The sequence below is a fragment of the Liolophura sinensis genome, chromosome 5, assembly GCF_032854445.1.
Source record: "Liolophura sinensis isolate JHLJ2023 chromosome 5, CUHK_Ljap_v2, whole genome shotgun sequence".
NCBI classification, from domain to species: Eukaryota; Metazoa; Mollusca; class Polyplacophora; order Chitonida; family Chitonidae; genus Liolophura; species Liolophura sinensis.
Window position 1 is genome coordinate 14,540,401 of NC_088299.1, and position 23,838 is coordinate 14,564,238.

The window sequence follows — 23,838 nt, forward strand, 5'->3', positions numbered from 1 at the left end:
ATTTTATCTGTCTGCTAAGAATAATGCTTTCATAATATGCTTTAATAAACATCTTACGAACATGGGAGAAGGTTGAAGAATCACAGTCATCAACTCCACAAGTGGAATGCTACAATTATTGTCTCAATCTGTATATTTATAAAAAGTGTATGTTTTTGTATGTACAGTGGAATTAAAAATTAATGGTTATATGCTTGTCTTGGTTCATTGCATCCATCAGCTTTGATGGTTCAAACTTTCCGCGACTCCTTTAACTTTACAAGTGGAAAAGAATGTATTCTTGTTACGTTTTTGAGTAAAAAATTAAAGAAACTGTTGTCAGGGGTGATGACAGCATCGTTTTTATAATGTGGTGTTTTTTTATTTATTTATTTTTTTTGGCTCCCTATAAAGTACAGGCCTGGCTAATGTCCTTTATGTAGTGAGCTGAAGTTTTGCATTCATGTGTATGCCACTCATAATTTCAAGCACCCGAGTTGCTCGCTAGGAGAAGGTGATAAATAACGTGAAGCTAAATGAACGAAATGTTGATTTTTGTCGATTCCTAAAGTTGGAGTACTGCAGAACATTGAAACTTTCATATCGGAAGGCTAGATGCATTCTGATTAAATTTCCAGAAAGAATTTAAAAACCTAAAAGCTATATTTTTCATTTTTTTATGCTGATATCGTCTTCAGTGCCTATCTCAGGTGGGTTAAATTGACTTTGTTTTCACCTCCAGTACTCTAGCCATGTGACCAAAGAGTGTGTCGATGATTGGCTTTATAATCGCACAAACACGAGATGGTATTGCATTTCCAGCCTTAAGCACAAACTGTTGAAAAATGCAATCCGTCCATTGTTATTCGGGCGTTCGGTGGCAACAAGCCGTCAGCAGTGCTGTTTAGGTCAGCTGACATGAAGGTCTTCAGAGGTAACTTGTCTATAAGCAATATGACCTGTATACATACAGCTCACGGGTGACAGTCTGCATTCACGTGTGTGAAAGTTTGCCAAGAACGGTGGTTTACTGAGGCAACTTCAATTCAGTGCAAAGTTCATTGAAAACAAAGCTTTTGTGGCGTGTATGTGATATCGTGTTTCGTAAGATGTGTCCATAGTTATTTGCCTTCACATGCTCAACGGCATCAAGCCACAGCCTCACTGTAGACGTCGTTGACCAATCAGATCTGATCCTTGTTCACTTCACATCAAGCTGTTTTCCTGTCTTTTTTTATTATTATTATTATTTTTTTTTTCTTTTGATTTTGGATACAAAACTACATTGTTTGGATTGGGAAACTTCAGGGCTTCACGAAAAGGTAATTTTATTAGTCTACTTACTGCATAATCGGCGTGTCATTTCAACGTTTTGGTCTCACATAAATTTGTAGAGACCATCTCCATTTAATTATGCCCACTTTAATACTATTAAGTTTAATACTGGGTGTAAATGCTTCAATTATACAAGTCGTATGTAACAAGGAAGTTAACAGCTCATATACTGGTAATTAATGTGTTGCCCTTTTTGGAGATATAGGCAGGGTATATATACCACATAAATTACAGAGAAAGCACGCTGAACTCAACTGATTCATTGTAGCTAACTAGTTTCACTGTATCTTGGTGGCTTTTCAAAGTTGTATTCAGTCCTGTTTATGTAAAGGATTGTGAAAAACAAGAACAAGCATGTATTCTATCGCAACATATAGCTCACCGATATCCTGGTTAAGGGAAGAATAATTGAGGCAGTCAAATCATTAATACATAATTGTTAAAGGGATTTTCAACCGATGTTTAGCTAAATTAATACTGACCTTGTCTGGACGGAATCTGATTGATTAGGACGTGAATTTTTCATTGATTAACCATAGAGTTGTGGTTATATTGGACTATACTATAGCTCATGTTCTGTTTGTATTTAGTTTATACCTGGTTTATTCTGGCCATCATGAAAACATTATCTAAGTAGCTACAAAGTGTTAAATTCGCGGGAGTGTAGGCATGTTATCTATTTTGGTCGTGAAAGAATTTTTTGTGTGTCAGAAGGATGATTGCGTTTCTAAATAGGCCCAACTAAAACGGATTCACGTCTATCGCAATTATGCAGCCGAGGGTCTCGAGTGTGGGCCCCGCCTGTCAGGCTAGATTGACCTTACGCTCATCAAAAAGATAAAAACTTCAGTCAAAAAAGAAAGAACAAAACAGAATAGGATTCTCCCGCCTCCCTCCCTAATCAGCGGGCAAAATCTTTACCGAAACTATAATCCTTTATTGTTGCCGTCAACTTGATGCCTTCTTTTAGAGCCTCTTTCAAGGGCGTGACCGCCAAGCGGCGGGGGGTATGACACCAATTCAACTTCATAAAGTGCTACATGTACTTCCTCGTGCACACTTCCCTGCTGATAGTTCGACTGCAGGCGTTGATTGACAGAGTTTAACATGTAAGTTCCTTATTTAGTTTTCTTACCTTTTCTGATATAGTTCTAATGTAATAAGAGTAGTTTAATTTTAACAGGTTTATACGTTGTACATGTTATCAGCTCGAGGTCGATGTTTCACTTTCACTTTACGTGGTGCAATACCGGTGCGTGCAAGCGTTGTGCTCGATAACACTACAGGACTGAGGTACAACCGTAATTTAAATCTTCTTCAAAACAGCAGATCGTTACTGAAACACACAAAGGATCTGTCCGTTTCTCTTAAAGGCAGTTGTAAAGACTTGCCTGAACCTTAATTTTATTAGTCAGTGCGTGCATGAATCCCTTTTTAGACGAATGCTCATACTGAAAAGGAGGGCCCGGTTTCACGAAATTTTCCAGTAAATTGCTTAAGTTTTTTAGCCTAAGTCCAGGATCAAGTGTTTCTCGACAAAACTTCAGTCAAACGCTTCATAAGCATAGTATAACGTTGCTTAAGCAAAGTAACTTAAGAAGTTTCGTGAAACCAGGCCCTGGTTCCTCAGTGAATTGACGTCACTCAACCACGGAGAGCAACCTGAGCTAAAAATCTCCACCTTCATATATTCACTTATTTATTTAATAGATGCTTTACACCGTAATTAAGAACATTTCACAGTACTCGAAGGTGGCCAGCTTTATAGTGGGAGGAATCTGGTAACCCACGATTAAACAGCGGGGTTGCTGGAAGTGAAATGTTTTTAAGTACAGCGTAAAACAGTAATCAAATAACTAAATAAATGAAAAATAAATATATTAATATTAGAGTGATTGAATTATTGAATGGTGTCCTGGGTAGATTTAAAAAAAAATGGCTTGCAGGTTTGTTTGTTTTTTTTTTGTTCAGTATTGGTACTGGTGTATTAGAAGGAATGTAACATATAGCTGTATACTGTTGTATTGTACCGTAGTCATGGCTGGTCTTTTACATAATTAGGAATGACAGAAATACAACCCACATAAGTGAATACAAATCATGACACCTACATACTTTCACTATATTTCCTGTAAGGCAGAAATTACAGGACTGCTTACAGCCACATTTTCCCTAACAGGAAGTAAACTAGTGATAAACATTTTATGTGGCTGTACCAGTGGTACAATTTATAGGAGTTGCTCTTGGCACCGAGCCAAGATGCTCACTGCCTGCATTAATGTGAATTCGTTTTTGTTTCTGGAATTACACTCAGGGGAGCATGGTAATGATGGAGGCTTTAAATTGAAAGTAAACCTTTGCTTTAGTTTTTTGTGTATGTGCTGTATAACAAGAGAAAGAGGAGTACATGTATGTGGAAATAATCATGTAGTCAAAACGGGATTTGCAGCATGTTTATAAAGTTGCTGTGATGACTTGTTAATTGTCACTCTGATGACTCCCTAAATGTTGCTCTGATGACTCTCTAAACATTGCTATGATGACTCCCTAAACATTGCTTTGATGACTTCCTAAATGTTGCTTTGATGACTCACTAATTGTCGCTATGATGACTCCCTAAACATTGCTCTGATGACTCCCTAAACATTGCTATGATGACTCCCTAAACATTGCTTTGATGACTTCCTAAATGTTGCTTTGATGACTCACTAATTGTCACTCTGATGACTTCTAAACATTGCTCTGGTGACTCCCTAAATGTTGCTTTGACGACTCACTAATTGTTGCTCTGATGACTCCTTAAACGTTGGTTTGAGGACTCACTAATTGTCGCTCTGATGACTCCCTAAACATTGCTCTGATGACTCCCTAAACGCTGCTTTGATGATTCACTATTTGTTACTCTGATGACTCCCTATACATTGCTTTGATGACTCACTTTGATAACTTCCTAAATATTGCTTTGATGACTCACTATTTGTCACTGATGACTCCCTAAACATTGCTTTGATGACTCACTATTTGTGACTCTGATGACTCCCTAAACATTGCTTTGTTGACTTACTAATTGTCGCTCTGATGACTCACTAAACATAACTGTGATGACTCACTAATTGTGGCTCTGAGGACTCAGTATATCTCTCTTGCCCCACCAGAAGGGGGCTAAATTGTTGTAAGTCAGGAGATTTATCATGATCATGTATCTGGACAGCGGTTATTCAGCTCACTGGTTTCCTCACCCTAAAATGAACCTGATAGCTGTTGTGTAAAACTTTTTGAACTTTTAAGAAAAATAATGAAAATAATCGTAAGAATATGTACCAAACTTAAATCAGAGAAGTGAAAGAATGAAAGTTGTTGAGTTGGAGGGGAGGGGGGGACAGAGATATTATGTTTCTGCCGTTGCAAGCCAAATTTGGGCATGGACTACTGTAAAAGTGTAACAGTTGTCTCCTGTGGTCTGTGTTGTGTTACTGCAGTCGCTACACCTGTGGTCTGTGTTGTGCACATAGAAAAGCCTCAGATGCCTGGAGCAAATATACCACTGTGACGTCACAAGGTCAGCTGTGGCTCTATCGTAGTGGAGTAGATTTTCTGATGTTTAATCACCAAATTCTACCTTTTCTCTTCTACTTTTGATGTTCTAAATTGTCAGAATGGATTCAGGGGACATCAAACCATCTATGCGCAGTTTGGAAGGCTCAGCGCTGGGGTTCTACTCTAAATTGATCTATTCAGTGTTAAGTTGGTCAAGTAGAAAAAAAAAAATCATGTTATTACTTTCATATTGCAGATTGTCAGAATTTTCCAAACCACGTACAGTTACACAGATATACTGCTAGAAGACAAAGATGATTGGACTCTTGGTGGTGGCTGCATTATTTGCCCTTTCCTCAGGGGAGATAAGCGAGGATTCTTTGAAGAGAGCAATTCGTGATACAGGTTTTATCCTCAAAGAAAATGTGATTGACCCTGGAAGAGGGTCTTTTGAAAATTGTGGTAAGCTGGTGTCATGTAAAAGTGTGGTAAGCTGGTGTCATGTAAAAGTGTGGTAAGCTGGTGTCATGTAAAAGTGTGGTAAGCTGGTGTCATGTAAAAGTGGAATAAGCTGGTGTCCTGTAAAATTGTGGTTATGTGGTGTCATGTAAAATTGTGGTGAGCTGGTGTCATTTAAAATGGTTGCAAGTTGGCATAATGTGACATTGTGGTAAGCTAGTGTAATGCAAAATTATGGTTGCTAGTGTCGTGTGGAATTGCAGTAAGCTGGCGTAATGTTAAATTGTGGTAAGCTAGTGTAATGCAAAATTGTGGTAGGCTGGTGTCATGTGGAATTGTGGTAAACTAGTGTAATGCAAAATTGTGGTGGTTGGTGTCATGTGGAATTGTGGTAAGCTAGTGAAATGCAAAAGTGTGGTGGTTGGTGTCATGTGGAATTGTGGTAAGCTAGTGTAATGCAAAAGTGTGGTTGCTGGTGTCATGTGGAATTGTGGTAAGCTGGCGTAATGTGAAATTGTGGTAAGCTGGTGTCATGTAAATTGTGGTAAGCTGGTGTAATGCAAAATTGTGGTTGCTGATGTCCTGTAATATTATGGTAAGCTGGTGTCGTGAAATTGTGGTAAGCTAGTCTAATGCAAAATTGTGATAAGTTTGTGTTATGTGGAATTGTGGTAAGCTAGTGTAATGTAAAATGGTGGTTGCTGGTGTCATGTGGAATTGTGGTAAGCTGGCATAATGTGAAAATTGTGGTAAACTGGTGTCCTGTAAAATTGTGGTAAGCTGGTGTCCTGTAAAATTGTGGTAAGCTGGCATAATGTGAAATTGTGGTAAGCTAGTGTAATGCAAAACTGTGGTAAGTCTGTGTTATGTGGAATTGTGGTAAGCTAGTGTAATGCAAAATGGTGGTTGCTGGTGTCATGTGGACTTGTGGTAAGCTGGCATAATGTGAAATTGTGGTAAGCGAGAGCAGGCAGTGGTCGAGTGCTTATGTTGCTTTGCTTTCAACTGCTAGGGTAGATGAGGTGCAGGTCATACCCGGCCTTGGATAGGTGATTTGTATATTCCCCGCTCTCACTGTTTGTGGGTCCATGATTAAAAGGGGTCGACAATGCTTGTGTGACCTTTGCACTTGCCTGCCACCAGTGTGACATGAAAGCCTGTATAACACACATATGAAATTCTGTAATAGCTATTAAATTGCCACAAAGGTCTGTGGCTTACCAGTTTGCACATTCTGATTTCCTCCATGCTTCAAGGAAAAGACCTCTAAAAATTGAAGTATACCATTTAAAACTATGCAGAAATATACTTTAATTTATTTTTTTTACATTTTTGTAAAAAGAGTTAAAGGAGTTAAAACATTTAAATTCTCATTTATAGACCATACTATCGGCTTTTAGGAACTCTGACGTCACAGGAAGTTTTTCCAACTCTAATCATGAGAGTGAATGTTGGAGTAAATCTTTTTACCCATAAGTAAAAGATTACTGAAATAATGTTCCTAAAAATCCTTCCTTCCTGAACATCAAAGAATTCAAAAGGTGATGTGACTTCAGAGTCCCTAGATACCGTCAGTATGGCACATAAAGCCTACCACAGTATTCAAATTTTCGTATGATTTTCAACACTCTTAAAAAAAATCTGGAAAAATAAATAAAAGTATTTTTACACCTAGTTTTCAGTTGTCTGTATGGTCAACCTTTCTTCATATTTTAGTTTTTTATTTATATTACTTTAAAACTGACTGCTGTCGTGAAAGTATTTATTTGTTTATTTGATTGGTGTTTTACGCCATACTCAAGATTGTTTGACTTATACGATGGCGGCCAGCATTATGGTGGGAGGAAACCGGGCAGAGCCCGGGGGAAACCCACAACCATCCGCAGATTGCTGACAGACCTTCCCACGTACGGCCGAAGAGGAAGCCAGCATGAGCTGGACTTGAACTCACAGCGACCGTATTGGTGAGAGGCTCCTGGGTCATTATGCTGCGCTAGCGCGCTAACCAACTGAGTCATGGAGGCCCTCGTTGTGAAAGTAAAAAATTCTTCAGTGAAGAGTGAAGATTTCCATCTCCGTCTCTGTGTGGTTTGTAGTTATATTTTGATGTAGGATACTCTTAACATTTATCCTTTGTTGCTTCTCTGAAGGAAAAGCCAAGAACTTCTCCATCACATGGAGCCCAAAACAACCCTCCCCACGAGGATCTCTGGAAGCTGAGATCAACTTTGTCACACGTAAGTGTCTTTGTGATATTAAAATACACTGAATGACTTAAAGAAAGCAATAGTAACAAGTTCATGTTTGTCTGAATATATTTGTACATAAAATGAGAATGTTTATTGTCTTAAGCTAATGAATGTTATAAGGGAGATAACTCCTGTCAAATTCTGTGTCTTGGAAAGTTGTGGGAGCTGCCATTGAATCTGCCTGTGGGTTATGTCTTATGGGGTTGAGTTCTTTAATGCTCCAGGCAAATGGTCTGGTCCAGTACATGCTCAATACAGTCAGGAAACACCCAATTCGATATACAGTCCACAAGATGTAAAATTTAAGCAATATGATTGGCCAAGAATAAGACATCGACTGACATCGTGTGGGCGGAGACATAGCAGTGTTTGTCTGGTATAAATAGGCTTACCCAAATTCTTCAGCCATTTAAGCTGCTTCTTTAACTAATATTTTGAAACATTTTGGGAGAACTATGGGGTGTAGAAAAATAATTAGCACTGTTTTATGAAGCTTCCATCTTTAATGACACAAACAACTCATTTTTAGTATCATTTCCATAATAATTGTTTGCATAAATGCCAGTGAAAATGTGCTTTATTGGTTGAAAGGGTTGAAGACTTAAAGTAATTCAGAACTGTTAAAATATTTTTCACATATTAAGAAACCAAAAATTAATGACTCGTATACAAAATTTTAATATCAAAAATTGGTTACAAAATAACCATTCACTCCAAATGAATACAAGTTTTGTTTTTTTTCAAACATGTAGGTTAAATTTGTCAGGTAATATTCTCTGTAATTTGGACTTCTTTTAGGGTATCCTTTAAATTGAGCAGCCCTAAAGGCTAACAAAATGTCCTTGAACTGCATTTAGCAGTTTGGCCCTGAATGTGTTTTTCTCAAGAGACTTTAACAGAGAATTTCTTGTATAGATCTTGAATAGCAGCGTTTCTAGTGCAAACTCTGGTATAGATGAAGCGACAAAAAGTACAACTGTATCATGTGATGTGTCAAAAATGTTAGGCAACTATTTTGGATCACATTTACTATAACAAGGGCACCTGGACAAAGTTTCATAAAAAGTATTTTAGAAATAGACTAGAAGAGTGGACGAATGATTGCGCTGGAACAAGATGAGAGTGGTGATCGGTAAATTCATGTTGCATAACATTTTTGACCAGTCACAAGATAGAGTAGGCCTGTTTTTATCTTTGATGACAAAAGAGTTTTTTCTATAGTTCACTTGATTCCCCTTTTAATAATGTAGTCTTGCATGTTATAAGGAGTTTAGGATAAGTACTTGAAGACGAGGCAGGTTAGAAAACTGTCCTTCTTTGTGTTTGTCTGTGATGCGCATGTGTTAATGTGATCCTATCAGGACACACAATATTCAATCTTTAGGGTGGACTGTTTTCCAGACTGTCACTCAAGAACATGCATGAGACCAATCATAATCAGTAATGTTTTGCAAATATGACAATTGGATGCCCCATAAATTTGTAATCTTTCATTTGTTCATTCTCTCTGTAACATCATGTTGTTTTCTTAAGTGATGATTTTGCACACACTTTGCTGAGCTGCCTCAGAGAAGTGTGTACAAAATGCTCATCAGTTTTTGAGCATTTTGCACACACTTTGCTGAGCTGCCTCAGAGAAGTGTGTACAAAATGCTCATCAGTTTTTAAGCATTTTGCACACACTTTGCTGAGATGCCTCAGAGAAGTGTGTACAAAATGCTCATCAGTTTTTGAGCATACCTTAACTCTCGTTATTCAGGTCAAATTACTAAAAAAATTTAGTTATTGCATAAAATCTAATTTGTCTCATTTACATGTGACTGAACTATGTGTGACATAAAATAGTAAATGGCCAGATTAGATGGTATTTAGGATTAAAGGTATTACCAAGGATGGTATTTTCAGAACAGACAGTAGTCACTTATTAGATGAAAAATGGAGAAAGGTAAGTTTGAGTTGCTTACACCAAAATTTACTGTCTTCCTCTGAGAAGAACCCTCTGAAATTCCTTGAGTTGTTGTTTCCTTTACTCAAATATCGTGCAACTTGGAACAATTCTGGCCACAGAATAAAAACAGAATGACAAGCTAAGCAGGATGAGTCAAAGATTTGGGCAATTTATCACACACTATTTGCACCTGTTATTTAATTTGATAATTGGGGTAAGGAAAGAACAGAATCATAAAATATCTAATCAGTATTGAGGAGAATGAAAATTTCTCTCCCCAAGGCACGGGTATGATTACATATGACATTGCCATGTGACTTCATGTCTGCATGTTAACTTCCTTGTTTCAAGGAAAATGTGTACCTTCAGGGGGTACTTCATGTGTACATGTTGATTTCCGTCCTTGTATCAAGGAAAATGTGTACCTTGAGGGCGTACTTCATGTGTACATGTTGATTTCCGTCCTTGTATCAAAGAAAATGTGTACCTTAAGGGCGTACTTCATGTATACATGTTGATTTCCATCCTTGTATCAAAGAAAATATGTACCTTGAGGGTGTACTTCATGTGTACGTATTAACCTTCTGTATTTAGCCTAATCATCTGCCTGAAAAAGTGTGTTTTCAAAGGCAAAAAAGTCATAAAATATTACTCTTGGAGCTGAAACTTTTCAACCTACAGTCCAGCTTTGGTTTTCAGATAATAGCCCCACCTAATAATCTGATTTTTCTAAGATATTGCGTTCAATGTTTGGAACTTCCTACATGTACCTTGTCTTCCTTCAGCATATGCCTGGCAGAAAGGTTCAGGTGTACTTGAAGTTTACCTGAAGGAGATGCCCCAGACGCCAGTCATTCAGCTCAGTGAAGATTTCACCTGTGACGATATCAGGAAGTACCTGCCACAGTTTAAGTGCCCTCTCAAGGCAAATGGTAAGTCCATCCATAGGAGTTGAGACATTTTTTATCAAATGAGCTGTCGCTAAATTATATTTTTATTGCCCTAAGCTATGCAAAATTAATGCATCCTGATCTGCATATGTCCGTCTGCTTGTTATTCTGTGGATGTGTGTATACCTTCTCCTTTTCACTTATACCACCTTGTCACCTGCACGACCTTGTCACCTCCACAACTTTGTCACTTATACCGCCTCCTGATCACTTATACCGCCTCCTGATCACTTATACTTCCTCTTGATCACTTACACGTGTTTGTCACCTATACATCCTCTTTGTCACTTACACCTCCACCTGGTCACTTATACCCCATGATCACTTCTACCTCCTCCTCCTGGTCACTTACCTCCTTGTCATTTATACCTCCTCCTTTTTACTTGTAATTCCTTGTCACTTATGCCACCTTGTCGCTTATACTTTCTTCTTTTCACTTATACCACCTTGTCACTTTTACCACCTTGTTGCCTGTACTTTGTCACTTATGCCTCATGGTCATTTATACCACTTCCTTTTCACTTATACCACCTCCTGGTCTCTTATACCACCTCCTGGTCACTTATTCCTCCATCACTTATACCTCCTTTGATCACTTATACTTCCTCTTGATCACTTACATCTCCTTCTGGTCATTTATACCTTATATACCTGGTGACTTATATCTCCACATGGTCACTTATAAATCCACCTTATCACTTGCATCTGCTTGTCACTTATACCTCTTTGTCACTTATACCTCTTTGTCACTTATACCTCCACCTACTCACTTGTACCACCACCTACTCACTTGTACCACCACCTACCCACTTGTACCACCTGGTCACTTATACCTCCTTGTCATTTATACCTCTTTGTCACTTATACCTCCTCCTTTTTACTTGTAACTCCTGGTCACTTTTACCACCTTGTCACTTATACCTCCTTGTCACTTATGTAACAAACTTTGTGACTTATACCTCCTTGTCACTGATACCACTACTTTGTCACTTATACTTTCTCCTTTTCACTTATACCACCTTGTCACTTTTACCACCTTATTGCCTGTACCAATTTGTCACTTATACCTCCTGGTTACTTATGCCACCACTTTGTTACTTATACCTCCTTGGTACTTATACCACCTTGTCACTTTTACCACCACCTTGTAACTTATACCACCACTTTGTCACTTTTAGCTCCTTGGCAATTATACAACCACCTTGTTACTTATACCACCTTGTCAATTATACCTTGTCATTTCTACCATCTCCTTGTCACTTGTACCACCACCTTGTCACCTACGCCACCACTTTGTCATTTCCACCACCACTTCGTCACTTATACCTCCCCCTTTTCACTCATACCTCCTGTCTTCACTTACATCTCCTTGTCATTTATACCTCCCCCTGTGCACTCATACCTCCTGTCTTCACTTACATTTCCTTGTCATTTATACCTCCTTGTCATTTCTACTACCTCCTTGTCACGTATACCTCCCCCTTTGCACTCATACCTCCTGTGTTCACTTACATCTCCTTGTCACTTATACCTCCCCCTTTGCACTCATACCTCATATGTTCACTTACATCTCCTTGTCACGTATACCTCCCCCTTTGCACTCATACCTCTTGTGTTCACTTACATCTCCTTGTCACTTATACCTCCCCCTTTGCACTCATACCTCCTGTTTTCACTTACATCTCCTTGTCACTTATACCTCCCCCTTTGCACTCATACCTCCTGTCTTCACTTACATCTCCTTGTCACTTATACCTCCCCCTGTGCACTCATACCTCCTGTCTTCACTTACATCTCCTTGTCACTTATACCTCCCCCTTTGCACTCATACCTCCTGTTTTCACTTACATCTCCTTGTCACTTATACCTCCCCCTTTGCACTCATACCTCCTGTGTTCACTTACATCTCCTTGTCATTTATACCTCCTTGTTCTTTTGTTCACAGACCTTGTTCATGCTTCATACACAGATGGAAAATTACCAGCTCTTCCTTCGGTAGGTGTTGTTTAGGACTTACAGTTCTTCATGCTCAACTTCTGACGTATCTAAGCCTATTATTTTCTGTGAAGGCATCAATAACTTTGACCTAATTGAATCTGTATAGTTCTTGTTTCATGAACTGGACACCTATGACGTGGAAGGCCTGTATTCCACCTGTAACACACAAGTCCACCCAAAGTAGTGATGATATAATTGGCACCAGTGTGTCGCAGGGCAATACATCATGATATTTTCTTGGAAAGGACAATATTTCTAGACAGGTGGAAGTATTCCTCAGTACAATGAAATATCAAGCTGTCTACTTACACAAAAGCCAGGTATAATGAGTTTATCACAGTGAAGAACGTTAAATACAACTTTTCTTGAATTAAGACCAGTTCTTCAGCCGAAGCACGCTGTGCTTTTGCTTAAGCACATGGCTGTTTTGAAGTTTTTCCACACATTGTCGTCGTTGGCCGCTGAATCATTAGAACTCCTTAGAAAATGATGGCAAAAAAGTTGTTTACTTGTACATCCTTTTGCTGTGCATGCATGACTTCGTAGATATAGAGAAAATGTATCCTATGTGCGAGGCTGAATTCCGTGCCTGTTTGGTGAATCAGGTATTTTATCAAAGGTGGATAAGGTTGACCATTCGGAAGCTTAGAATTGTCTTTGAAGTGTGACAAATTATTTGTCTTCTAGTTTATTGCTGTAAAGTGAAAGGACAAACGAGAGCTGTTGTTGCTCAGTTGGCTTGTTCTAGATATGACCAATCAGGGAATCTCCAGGAATCCTTGAACAATCCAATTCTCTTGCTATATAGGCTGTGGAGTTAAATCAGAGTGATTGTCAGGTACCTGGCAAAGGCGATGTTTTTCTCCATTCAAGAAGTGAAATAACATGGTAAATAAATTCGCCCAAGAAAGTTGTTTATCCGGGATTGGTTTGTAAGAAGGCATGGGCAGTTTTATACAACTGCTATTCAACTTGACATCTTGGCACAAATAGAACATTTTGATTGATGTTACTTCATGTATTCTCAAACTTTTCCTGCTCTGATATTTTCAGGGGGGATATGTGATCAAAGCTCAAATTTTGAATGAGAACAAAGAAGAAATATTGTGTGGGAAAGCAGATATCACTATTAACATGTAGGTGCATGGGATTATGGATGACCCCTGTCTGCATTTATCTCCTGTCCTCGAATCAGCACAAATCCATACTCCTTAACAACACATGCGGCGCTTTCTGTGTTCTCTTGATAGTAAATATGGCTGTTTAGAACTTGAGTAATAAAGCTGTTTAAAATCTGAGTTTAAGATTGAATTCCTTGGAAAATGTTACAATTTTTGCTTATTGTACTTTGAAATTTTGCATTTAATGTGTTTTTTGTTGTTTTTTCTTTTATTTGTTGTGTTTGTCACTAATTCCACTGCAGTCAAAATTTTTGGGTGAATCTCAGTCTTTATAGTTCAGTCTCTTTAAAGAACACACGTAAAAAAATTTTAAAATACTTTAAACATAAGTAGAACAGAGCTGGATGTACGATGGCTCATAAGGGCCACAGGATGCTTCCAGTAATACCAAAAGCTAGCGATGAATTGAAGGGATGGAGTTATGATGCAAAAAGGTGAAGAGGCGATGGGAAGTGGCGAAGTAGCATCCTTCGCATCCTAACTTCGCCCCTTGGCATCATCGTCCTTGATATTACACGAGGCATCCCGTGGCCCTGACCAGCTGTCATATGGATGAATTTACACGTGATCAGTCTGAGTGCCCTTTTTGAATCTTTGAGGTGGAGCTATGGGTACTTTGTAAATGTTTGAGCATGAATATCAACTTTATTTATCTGTACTGTATCATAAAATATATGCAACTCATTTGTGCTTTGTTTTGTCATGCATTTTTGTTAGATTTTTGAATTTTTCTTCTGTAATGGTTTCACTATTGTTTTGAAGAAATGACTGTTTGCTTTAGAAACAAATTTTATACATGGTACATGTAACTCCCTCTTTGGCAAGTACGATGCATTTTATTTACTACTGTCTCTATTATGAAGGGTCCCAAATTATAGAGACGGTACGGTACCTGTAAAGAGTAATGAACATGGCAGACCTCAGGCTATGTGTAAGTTTTCTTGTAGGCAAAACATTCCAGCTGATTCTTTGCAAGGACCAAGTTTTTTTTATGTCAGACCTGAATATTATGAAGATATAAAAGAACGGCTTTATATTTATTACAAAGTTATCTTAATTAAATATTATTGATTTTGATGTTGTAATATACTGGTGTCTATCTGTACCGTAGTTTTCTGTTCATAAATCAAGTTTACTAGGATCATGAAATTCCAGAACAGTGATGTCCCACTGTGATAGTCGTAAACATGTCAAAATTTTGAAAATTTTTGAGAAAGTCATGTAACAGTGAGAGATTTTTTTTTGGTCAGTATTATGATATATACATGTATTGGTTTGATTGGCCTGTTTCAGTGCTTCACAAAAAGTATAATTTAATCGGTCATCATAGAATAATACCTTCAGAATATGTTTGAATAAACACATTCAAACATGCGAAAAGATTGAAGAATTACGGCACAGTAAAGGAGTAAATAAAATGGCATCAGAAATGGTTAAGAGGGAACACATGAAGAGTATATATATGGAGCTTGCTCTATCCCATTAACATACAATTTATATATAATACAGGCATGTGAACTATGGCGATTATAAACATGGTGATTATCTGTTCCTGTGAAAAAAAGTAAATAAATAAATAATATGTACAGGTGCTTATACTAACGACTTTCAAGTATATTATTGTGTGTAAGACTAAACGGAGAAAAAGTGCTGCAGCATATACGATTTCAGTTTAGATTTGAGAAAGGAAATTGACTCAATGTTGCGTAAGTATGAAGGGAGTTTGTTTCATTCCCGAGGGCCAGCTACTTTAAGTGAACGATATAGGAAAGATTACTTTTAAAGGGGGTTCGATACAGATCTAATGGCCGACGTGTTGTGCCATAGTGACATACGTCAGTGTTTTTAATAATGTAATTATTAAAGCTAGGTTGTAATACTTCGGGGTGATAAAAAAATTTATGCAATATCATATTAGTAGAAAAAATGTTCAATTCAGATAAGGGCAGAATTTCAAGAGTACAAAAAAGTGGCTTTGCGTGTTCTAGGGACCTAGACACAGTCACAATTCGAATAGCGCGTTTTTGCAATATTTGCAGAGGTTGCAAGTAAGACTTATACGTGTTTGCCCACAAAATATTCCCGTATGAAAAATTAGAGTAGATCAAAGAATAGTATAAAAAGTGTTTTTTTATTCGCCGAGTCCTTAATGTTGTTTAATAGACCTAGATGCCCCGAGGCCTTTTTACGAATACAATCTGTGTGTGACGTACAATTTAGCTCTTCGTTAAACTTAAAACCATGAAATTTGAAATTCCCTGACTCGTTTAACCTCTGTCCCAGAAACAGTAAGCAAACAGTAATTTGTAATTTGCGTCCAGAATGATCAAAAAGTTATGAATTACTGTTTCGTTTCACGTAATGTTTCGCATTTTGCTTGATTCTAACTGGATTTGCCCTGGCTATAGCGCCACTTCAGATTTTTTTTTTTGTCAATCTCTGTTTTGGTATCAAAACTATTTGGTATAACACTTTCGGCCATCGCATGGCCCCTGGCAATTCAGTTATGCATGCTGTACCAGTCTTTAGGTGAAATATAGTATAATTCATTTTTTAGTTTAAGGTCTCACTGCAGAAAACATTTGCCTACGTGTGTGAATGGTAAAGATATGTGTGGTCTTAAGGGTACCCATAAATTGGCTAAATTGTACTTGTACTCAGATGTTCATTTCATACTTTATGAAAACATTCCGTTTTTGTATACCAGATCGAACATAGAAAAGCATACCAGTGTATCATTTTTTTTTCCTTCAAACTGTTACATTGCATCATCGTGGATTTAGTGTGGGTTTTTTCATTTTTCCTATATGTTTAAATGCATCGATAAAGTATCAGGGTGACAAAACAAACACACATTTACAAGTAAATATTAACAGTGACCAGACGAACAGTTTGCACACATAGCGGTATCAAAAGTAGCCAAAGATTCAGTAATTATGCTATGCAAAGCAATACAAAACGAACACAATCAGTAAAGGACAGATTACAATCAGGATATTAACTGTGTATATATTGAAAATGGGTTTTTTATCATTTTCGTTTTGTTTTTCAAGCATGGTCAAATGAAACTTTTTACAGAAGGCTTTTGGAGATTTTGACTCTTTTAAGTCCCTTTCTAATGAGTTCCACAGTTTGGGACCATTGTATGAAAGGCTTTGTTTGACTCACTTTGAGGAGGGGAATGGCACTTGAAGATTATCATTCGTGGTTGATCGGAGATGTTTTGTAGTTGCAGAGTTGACAGATTTAAATAGTGTATTCAGGTATGTTGGGCACTTTCCGTTTAGTATCTTATACATGTAGGCTCCTGTTTGCGGGGAAATTTTGCCTTGGATACAGAGCCAGTTGAGGTACTTGAAAAGGTTGGAAGTTGGTGTTAAATAAGGAGCATTTAATATTAGTCTAGCTGCTCTTTTTGGAAGTTTTGAGATTCTTTCTATGTGGTACTTGCTGGCATATCCCCAGATTGTGCAACAGTAGTTGATATGTGGCAGAATGAAGGAATTATAATACAGAATATTTGCCTTTTTCTCCCAGTATATGTTTGTTCCTATATAATATACGAAGTTTGGCTGTGATCTTTTCACAGACAGAATCGGTCAGAAACGATATAATGCAGGTCAGTTTTAAAGGTGGAGGAGAGTGGAATGCCCAGGGTAATTTAAAACCTTCTATACCTTTGGTAAGTTGCGTGTACTGGCTAACCTGCCCGTATATGTGAAGATTGGTAGACAATAGGCATGCATGGCATGTACGACATCTGGTCGAAGACAAGTCTTCAACAAGTAAGCGCAAAAAATCATATACAAATCATCTGATAATTGAGAAAAGTTTTGATGAAAAAAAGGCTAATTACCTGGATTATAAATTTATATAGACTGATGGGTTGAAAGATAAGGACAGGGTTGCCTCTGCGGCTGTCTTGGAACAGCTAGTCTCTTCTCTGCGTTTTCCATCCTCATCTTCTATATATCTTTTCGTCGCCTTTGGCAGGATGAATTGGACCTACAATACTTACTTACATTCATCCGTGTGACCGGCCCGAATAGCACAGTTGGTAGAGCATTAATCCTGCGTCGAGTCATACCTAAGACTTTAAAAGAGGAAGCAGCTTCCTCGCTCGACGGTCAGCATTATAAGGGGATAGTGTAACGACTGGTTGACCCGTATCAGTATAGTGGCTCGGGCGGGCCGCTTACTTCGAATAGTCATCTCAGTGAAGCAGCACTAGATAAAAGAACGGTGGAAATCCATTCTGCAACGAGGAGGCACATTACACGTACATGCACCTTAAGGGCTCCATCGTCGTTATATGACTGAAAAATTGTTAAGGACGACGTTAAAACCCCCACGTGCCCACTCACGCATTCAACCCCACTCCATGCAAAAGGTATTATCACCAGGATCAGAAAAAGACATATCCACATGTATATACATATATTTGCGCTGCAAATTTATTCAGTTTGGTTTTCTAAACTAGAATGAAAGATGCAACTGTGGAACGAACAAATTATTAAAATTTTCCAGTTCTAAAAATATCGATGTGGGGTTTCCTCAAACAACCGGTTTTAACCTGAAATTCTTTATATCATACAATAACTGGTATGATAAACATTTTTGCAACAGTGTTATCTTATGTGAAAAGAATGAGATCCTTTGACAACTTTGTTCCAGTTGCGTGTAAACACTTTTATACAATAATGTAATGAAATGTAAACAATATCAAATTTTCTACGTCTGTGTTTTCAAGGGCATAGGCCCACAATGGTGTTCACGTTATTTCATTTGATTAGCCTATACTTGATGCATTCGATAGAGTTTCCACGGTCCCTGTTAAATCGACAACTACCTTTACTTGTTCCTTTCGCTCTGCGTTAACCAGTGCGATAAAGAATCGCGCAGAATCCGTGCAAACACTCCACCGTATTTATGAAATTCCCATTCTTGAGAAAATTAACGGACGTGTAATCGCAAACACAATCGTGTGTCAGCAAACTAGTAACATTTTTTTTAAAACTATGGAATTGAAACATTTGTGTAACAGCACAATATATATATAGACAAATTACGGTTAGTATAACATTCATACACTGAGACAGATGTTTAACCCAATTAAACCTTACTCGTAAAATGAATAATTATTTCGTCTTATGAACAGAATGTATTAATTAGTTAATTTGTTTATTACGATGTGTATATAAATACCTATATATGAATTTGTGTACAGTCCCACATGACAGCACTCTTAAATTGTTCCCTCTTCAAGGTTTTTGACACAATTTTATTTCTTCAAGTTAGTAGAATATTTAATTTTTCACAGATTAAATCAAATGGACTGCCATAAGTAAGTACCGGTAGGTCAGGTTTCGTGCAACTTGCGGATGGTGGTAGGTTTACCCTGGGTTCTGCCCTGTTTCCTTCCACCTTAATGATAGCCGCCGTCGTAGGCTATAGGTGAAATATTCTTGAGTACAGCGTAAAACGCCAATCAAATAAATAAATGAGAGTGTTAGTAATCAAACTGGCATAAAAATGTAATTATATAACCGTTCAAGTGATAAATACATCTGTATCATAACACTAACATTTTCTAAAAAAATTCAAAATTCTGTCATTTTTTAAAGAATTCGTGACAAAGAACATTTACTCAAGCCTACTCAGGTTTTCCTAATTTGGCCAACCCTGAATGAAGAATTATCATATATGTGTATACAATTTAGCTTCAGGTACATGTAGTAGGCCTACATATAGCTTAAAGGAAAAGACCTCTCAAAATCGATGTATCCACCCCTAAATAGACCGCTTAAAACTATGCATAAATATACTTTCATTTATTTATTTATTTATTTTTTTTTTACATTTTTGTGAAAAGAATTAAAGGCGTTCAAACATTTGAATTCTAAGGTGGGCTTTATGGACCATACTATCAACGGCTAGGAACTCACATGAAGTTTTCCCAACTCTAATCACGACTCTAATCACAATCACTGAATGTTGGAATGACTCTTTTTACCCGTTAGTAAAAGATTACTGAAATAATTTTCCAAACAATCCCTTCCTTCTGGTGAACATCAGGAAAAATGGTGATGTGACATCTGAGTTCCTAGATATCGTCAGTATGACTCATGAAGACCACCATAGTATGCAAACATTTGGATGTCTTTCAACACTCTTTAAAAAATCTGAAAAAAAAATAAACGAAAGTATTTTCACGCATAGTTTTCAGGTATCAGGTATCAACCTTTCTTCATACTTCTGACTTACTTTTACGATAACAGCTTTCAGCTTTTCCACAACAGAATGAACTTTTTAGAAACAGTTATTTTTTGGCAGCAGGAAGAAGAATAAAGAAAATTAGAGACATATATAATTTAATTACAGCATTAAACTGGGTGATATTTTCAGAATGACAAATACCATTTCATTCTTTCACATCTTCATAATATTCAGATCTGGTGGAACAGTACTCGTTTCCTTTCATAGAAGCAGCTGGAATGTTTTGCAAATATAAGAACAACAGCAACAACAAACTTTACAATATGTAGCTCATGTAAAAACACACACGCGCCAACGACCACTTCAGGAAAGAGTGCTGCGACGTTAATTATACATCAATGTTCTATTGAGCGAAATAAAATGCATCATATTTAAACTGCCGGATATAAAAAATACCTGCATAGAAATCAGTTACACATGAATATGTACTTTATATATACTACACTCAGACGAATAAAGTTTAAGGTCAAGTATTTACCAACACAACTCAGAGATTTAAAAAGAAAGACAAGGAACATTCAGATTTACCGTTCGTGAATTCATCGACCTATGTGTTCAAAACGATTTCCTTGCTGCCCCTATGCCTGGAAGGTGGGGGGGGGGGGCACTTCTATCACACTAAAAAGGGATTAGTTTTAGTGCAAGAAAAAAATGAAAAAATTATGTTTCACTCTGAATTCAAAGAATCTGTGCCGATGTGAACGTTGGAGATAACTGCAGATACAGACCATTTGAAATCCCATCTACGAGTATACTATAAATCCCTGAAAAGTCAGAATCACCACGAAATGTATTATTTTATAACCTACAATAATCCCACACTTTTCCAGATTCATTTTTAGGGACAATACAGGTGGTTAGTACCGGTATGCACACACAGAGTACACCCTAAAAATACACAGTTTTCCTTAAAGTGAAAGACAACATCTGAATAATGTTTATGCCCACTGAAAGACTATACTATTCAAGGTAGTTTAAACCGGTATTAAATACCCTTTTTTTTAGATTTTTTCAACCAAGTAAAAGTTTAGTGAAACTTCGTCTTGAAACAGCTTCAGCACCTCTTCATTATCGAGAGAAAGATGACGTCACGTTTTCAACGTCGAAGGTATTTTCTCTATAATGGTCAAAGCAGTAGTCTACAGCAGATAAAAGTTGTAGGCTTGGCGATGAAGATCCAAATGATAAATAACTTTCTCGGACACTGAACATACTGGAAGAATATTTCTCCCACTGCTTGCACTGTTGATACAGTAGGCCTACTATATCATTTACAAGGAACTCAAGCAACCCAGTTCAAATAGCCGGCAGATGCATTGCCAGGGTATTCCTGGTTCAGGTCGCAGCACCTCGTCTTGAAGACGGCATTTCAACAATTTTACTGTATTTTATAAAAGAAAACAGCCAAAAAAAAATCCTTTGTCTGTGAGAAAGACGAAGGAGCAAAATTTAAATTCATCAGATGTATTAAATACAGTCAAAAAATATAAAATTCAACATTTAATTTTTCATTAATATTTAGTTAATTTTATGAAAAGATTCAGAGATGCCGGCTTCTCATTTCCATAAATCTTCGGCGTCCCTATAACGAAATTTGTTATTTAGAAACTACTGACTAAAGGCTAAAGAGAACGACAAAAGTGTATTTGTGTAATTTGAAAAGAGTGACTAAGTAGGGCTATACATAGGGTCTATTGGGGAGATTAATGTGGTTTGGGCCGAGACAGTATGCTAGTGTCTGATATAATTTGGCCTTGTTAAATATTACACGGCTTGTAAATCAAGACATTTTACGTCTGTGGTGGTCCGTGAATGATACAGACGACACCATGTGAAAAGGCCCTTCGGCTGCAGGTAACCAAATCGATGTAAATGATCTCAAATGCAGTAGTTCTATGTTATCGTATGTCACTTTATGGAGTGAGTGGGCAAAGACGCCTTCACAGCTTAGGTCGAGCAATCTGGCATGTTTGATAGTAACATGTTTGATTGGATGAAATTCTCAAGATGGCTGCCTCCATTCACACGAGACATTTGTGCAGTATTGTCATTTTGTGCAACATGCTGTTCAGTGAAATCTCCTCAAAGGAATACAGTGTGATACTTTTTAGAAGGTCTCAGTATCGTACTTTAGATTGAAATACGTTTTAGCCAGGTGCTGTCTTGTCTTTTAAACTTGTTAACATAAAGTCACATGACAGTATCTTATCCAATGATACCTGTTGCATTCGGCGGAGAAGTCCAGCGTTCTTCACACTCCTTTAATCGAAAAGATTTTAGAAATGATTAGGCATCTGTCCTTTGATTACCAACAGCTATATAAATAAGGAGAGAAAGAAAGAAAGAAAAAAAAAACAGTTCTAAAAGTATTATCCAAATCTTTAACTTTTACTGCTGAATTTGTCATAGTATTTTATGTTTTCAAATATCTGAACTCAAATTCTCATTCGCGGGTTAAACAACTTTGTATGTGGGAAACGTAATAGTTTAATATTCGCTTTTTTCGAATCTGATTTGATGAAAACAGTCCCAGTTTACAAAAAGCCCATTCGGTTGCCATGAAGATAAGAAAGTTTATGAAGGAGATTTACTATTACCATAAACACGAAATTTTAACTTTATTGTCATGGTAGCAGAAATATGGTCCAGTTTAAATAGGATACCGGTTCACATAAAGATGAACCTGCATATAATATATGAAAACATTATCTGCAGCAGTTTGACATGTATTACGAACAACTCGTTGAAAATCTATTTTTTGTCGGTTACCATGGAAACCGTGCAGAAATTTGATCAAAACAGCGTATTATTTGTTGTTTGTCGAAAATGTGGCCTTCATATGACAAGTAATAAAAGAGACCATTAATTTTGAAATTTTGAAGGTTATACATATATATGTACAAACCAGTGGACCAATTATTCTGCCTCAGTTTTCAGTCCTCCAGCATCGATCGTCCATTTTCTGTATTGTGTACTTGTGATTGGGCCCAAACTATTTCATTTATCTGGAGCACTAGATCACAGCCTCATAGGCGACAAACCACTGGCACAATGACTGCTCCCACAACTCAAGACATGGCATTTTATGTTGCTTGTGATATTTATTTACTTGGGATTGCGAAGATAAAACACGATCAACACTTTTGATTCAGGCATATAGTAGTTATTATTGTTTTTTTCTCTTTTGAGACATGGCTAACCAGCTGGGGATTTGAACCAGTGATCTCTGATGGGTTTCTAGTCCACACTTCTACTTCTAGACTGAAGGGAAATTCTTTGCACTACACGGAGGTAGTAAGCGCTTATATGACACGCTTATTTACATTGAAATATTACAAAAAGACACTTACGTGTAACAAAGTTACCATCTATTTGCAGAGATCCTCGTAAGGACAGTACCTTTGGGCTCCATGTAACGGAGAAGTTCTTGGCTTTCCCTTCAGAGAAGGAACAAGGGATAAATGTCAGAGTATCCTACATCAAAACATAACCGCAAACCACTCAGAGACAGAGGTGGAAATCTTCGCGTCTCCTCTGGTGACACATGCAATTGATTAATTGACTCACTGGTGATGAACACTGCTCAAGAATGCGTGCGATATATTTATTTATTTATTTATTTGATTGCTGTTTAAAGCCATAATCTATCATTTTTCACTTACATGGATGCAACGGCCGTTGGTTTTATGGGTGCAGGAAATCGCTTACCACAAGTTAAATTACACGAGCTTACCATAACATTATATTAGGCCAGCTTACCACAATTTTACATTTCATTAACTTGCCACATTTCACATTACGCCAGATTACCACAGTTTTACATTACCCCAGCTTAGCACAATTTTTGAAATAACCTTTTCCAGGATCAACAACATTGTGCCTGGCGTTGAAACCAGTATCATGGATAGCTCTCGTCAAAGAATCCT

At 37.4% G+C, this 23,838-nt stretch overlaps 1 protein-coding gene across 1 annotated transcript; it reads left to right on the forward strand.

Moving 5' to 3' along the window:
* The first annotated feature begins 2,327 nt into the window (after positions 1–2,327).
* LOC135465762 (uncharacterized) lies at positions 2,328–14,125 on the forward strand. The gene is made up of 6 exons (XM_064743090.1): positions 2,328–2,423; positions 5,108–5,313; positions 7,461–7,547; positions 10,293–10,439; positions 12,403–12,452; positions 13,509–14,125. Exons 2-6 carry the CDS (start codon positions 5,166–5,168, stop codon positions 13,593–13,595), a joined length of 519 nt encoding a protein of 172 aa, XP_064599160.1. The 5' UTR covers positions 2,328–2,423; positions 5,108–5,165; the 3' UTR covers positions 13,596–14,125.
* Positions 14,126–23,838: the final 9,713 nt, after the last annotated feature.

Coding starts and splice junctions, on each gene's coding strand:
- LOC135465762 (XM_064743090.1), top strand. CDS start 5,166: ATGATTGGACTCTTGGTGGTGGCTGCATTATTTGCCCTTTCCTCAGGG. Junction 5,314..7,460: donor AGGGTCTTTTGAAAATTGTG/GTAAGCTGGTGT, acceptor GCTTCTCTGAAG/GAAAAGCCAAGAACTTCTCC. Junction 12,453..13,508: donor AATTACCAGCTCTTCCTTCG/GTAGGTGTTGTT, acceptor TGATATTTTCAG/GGGGGATATGTGATCAAAGC.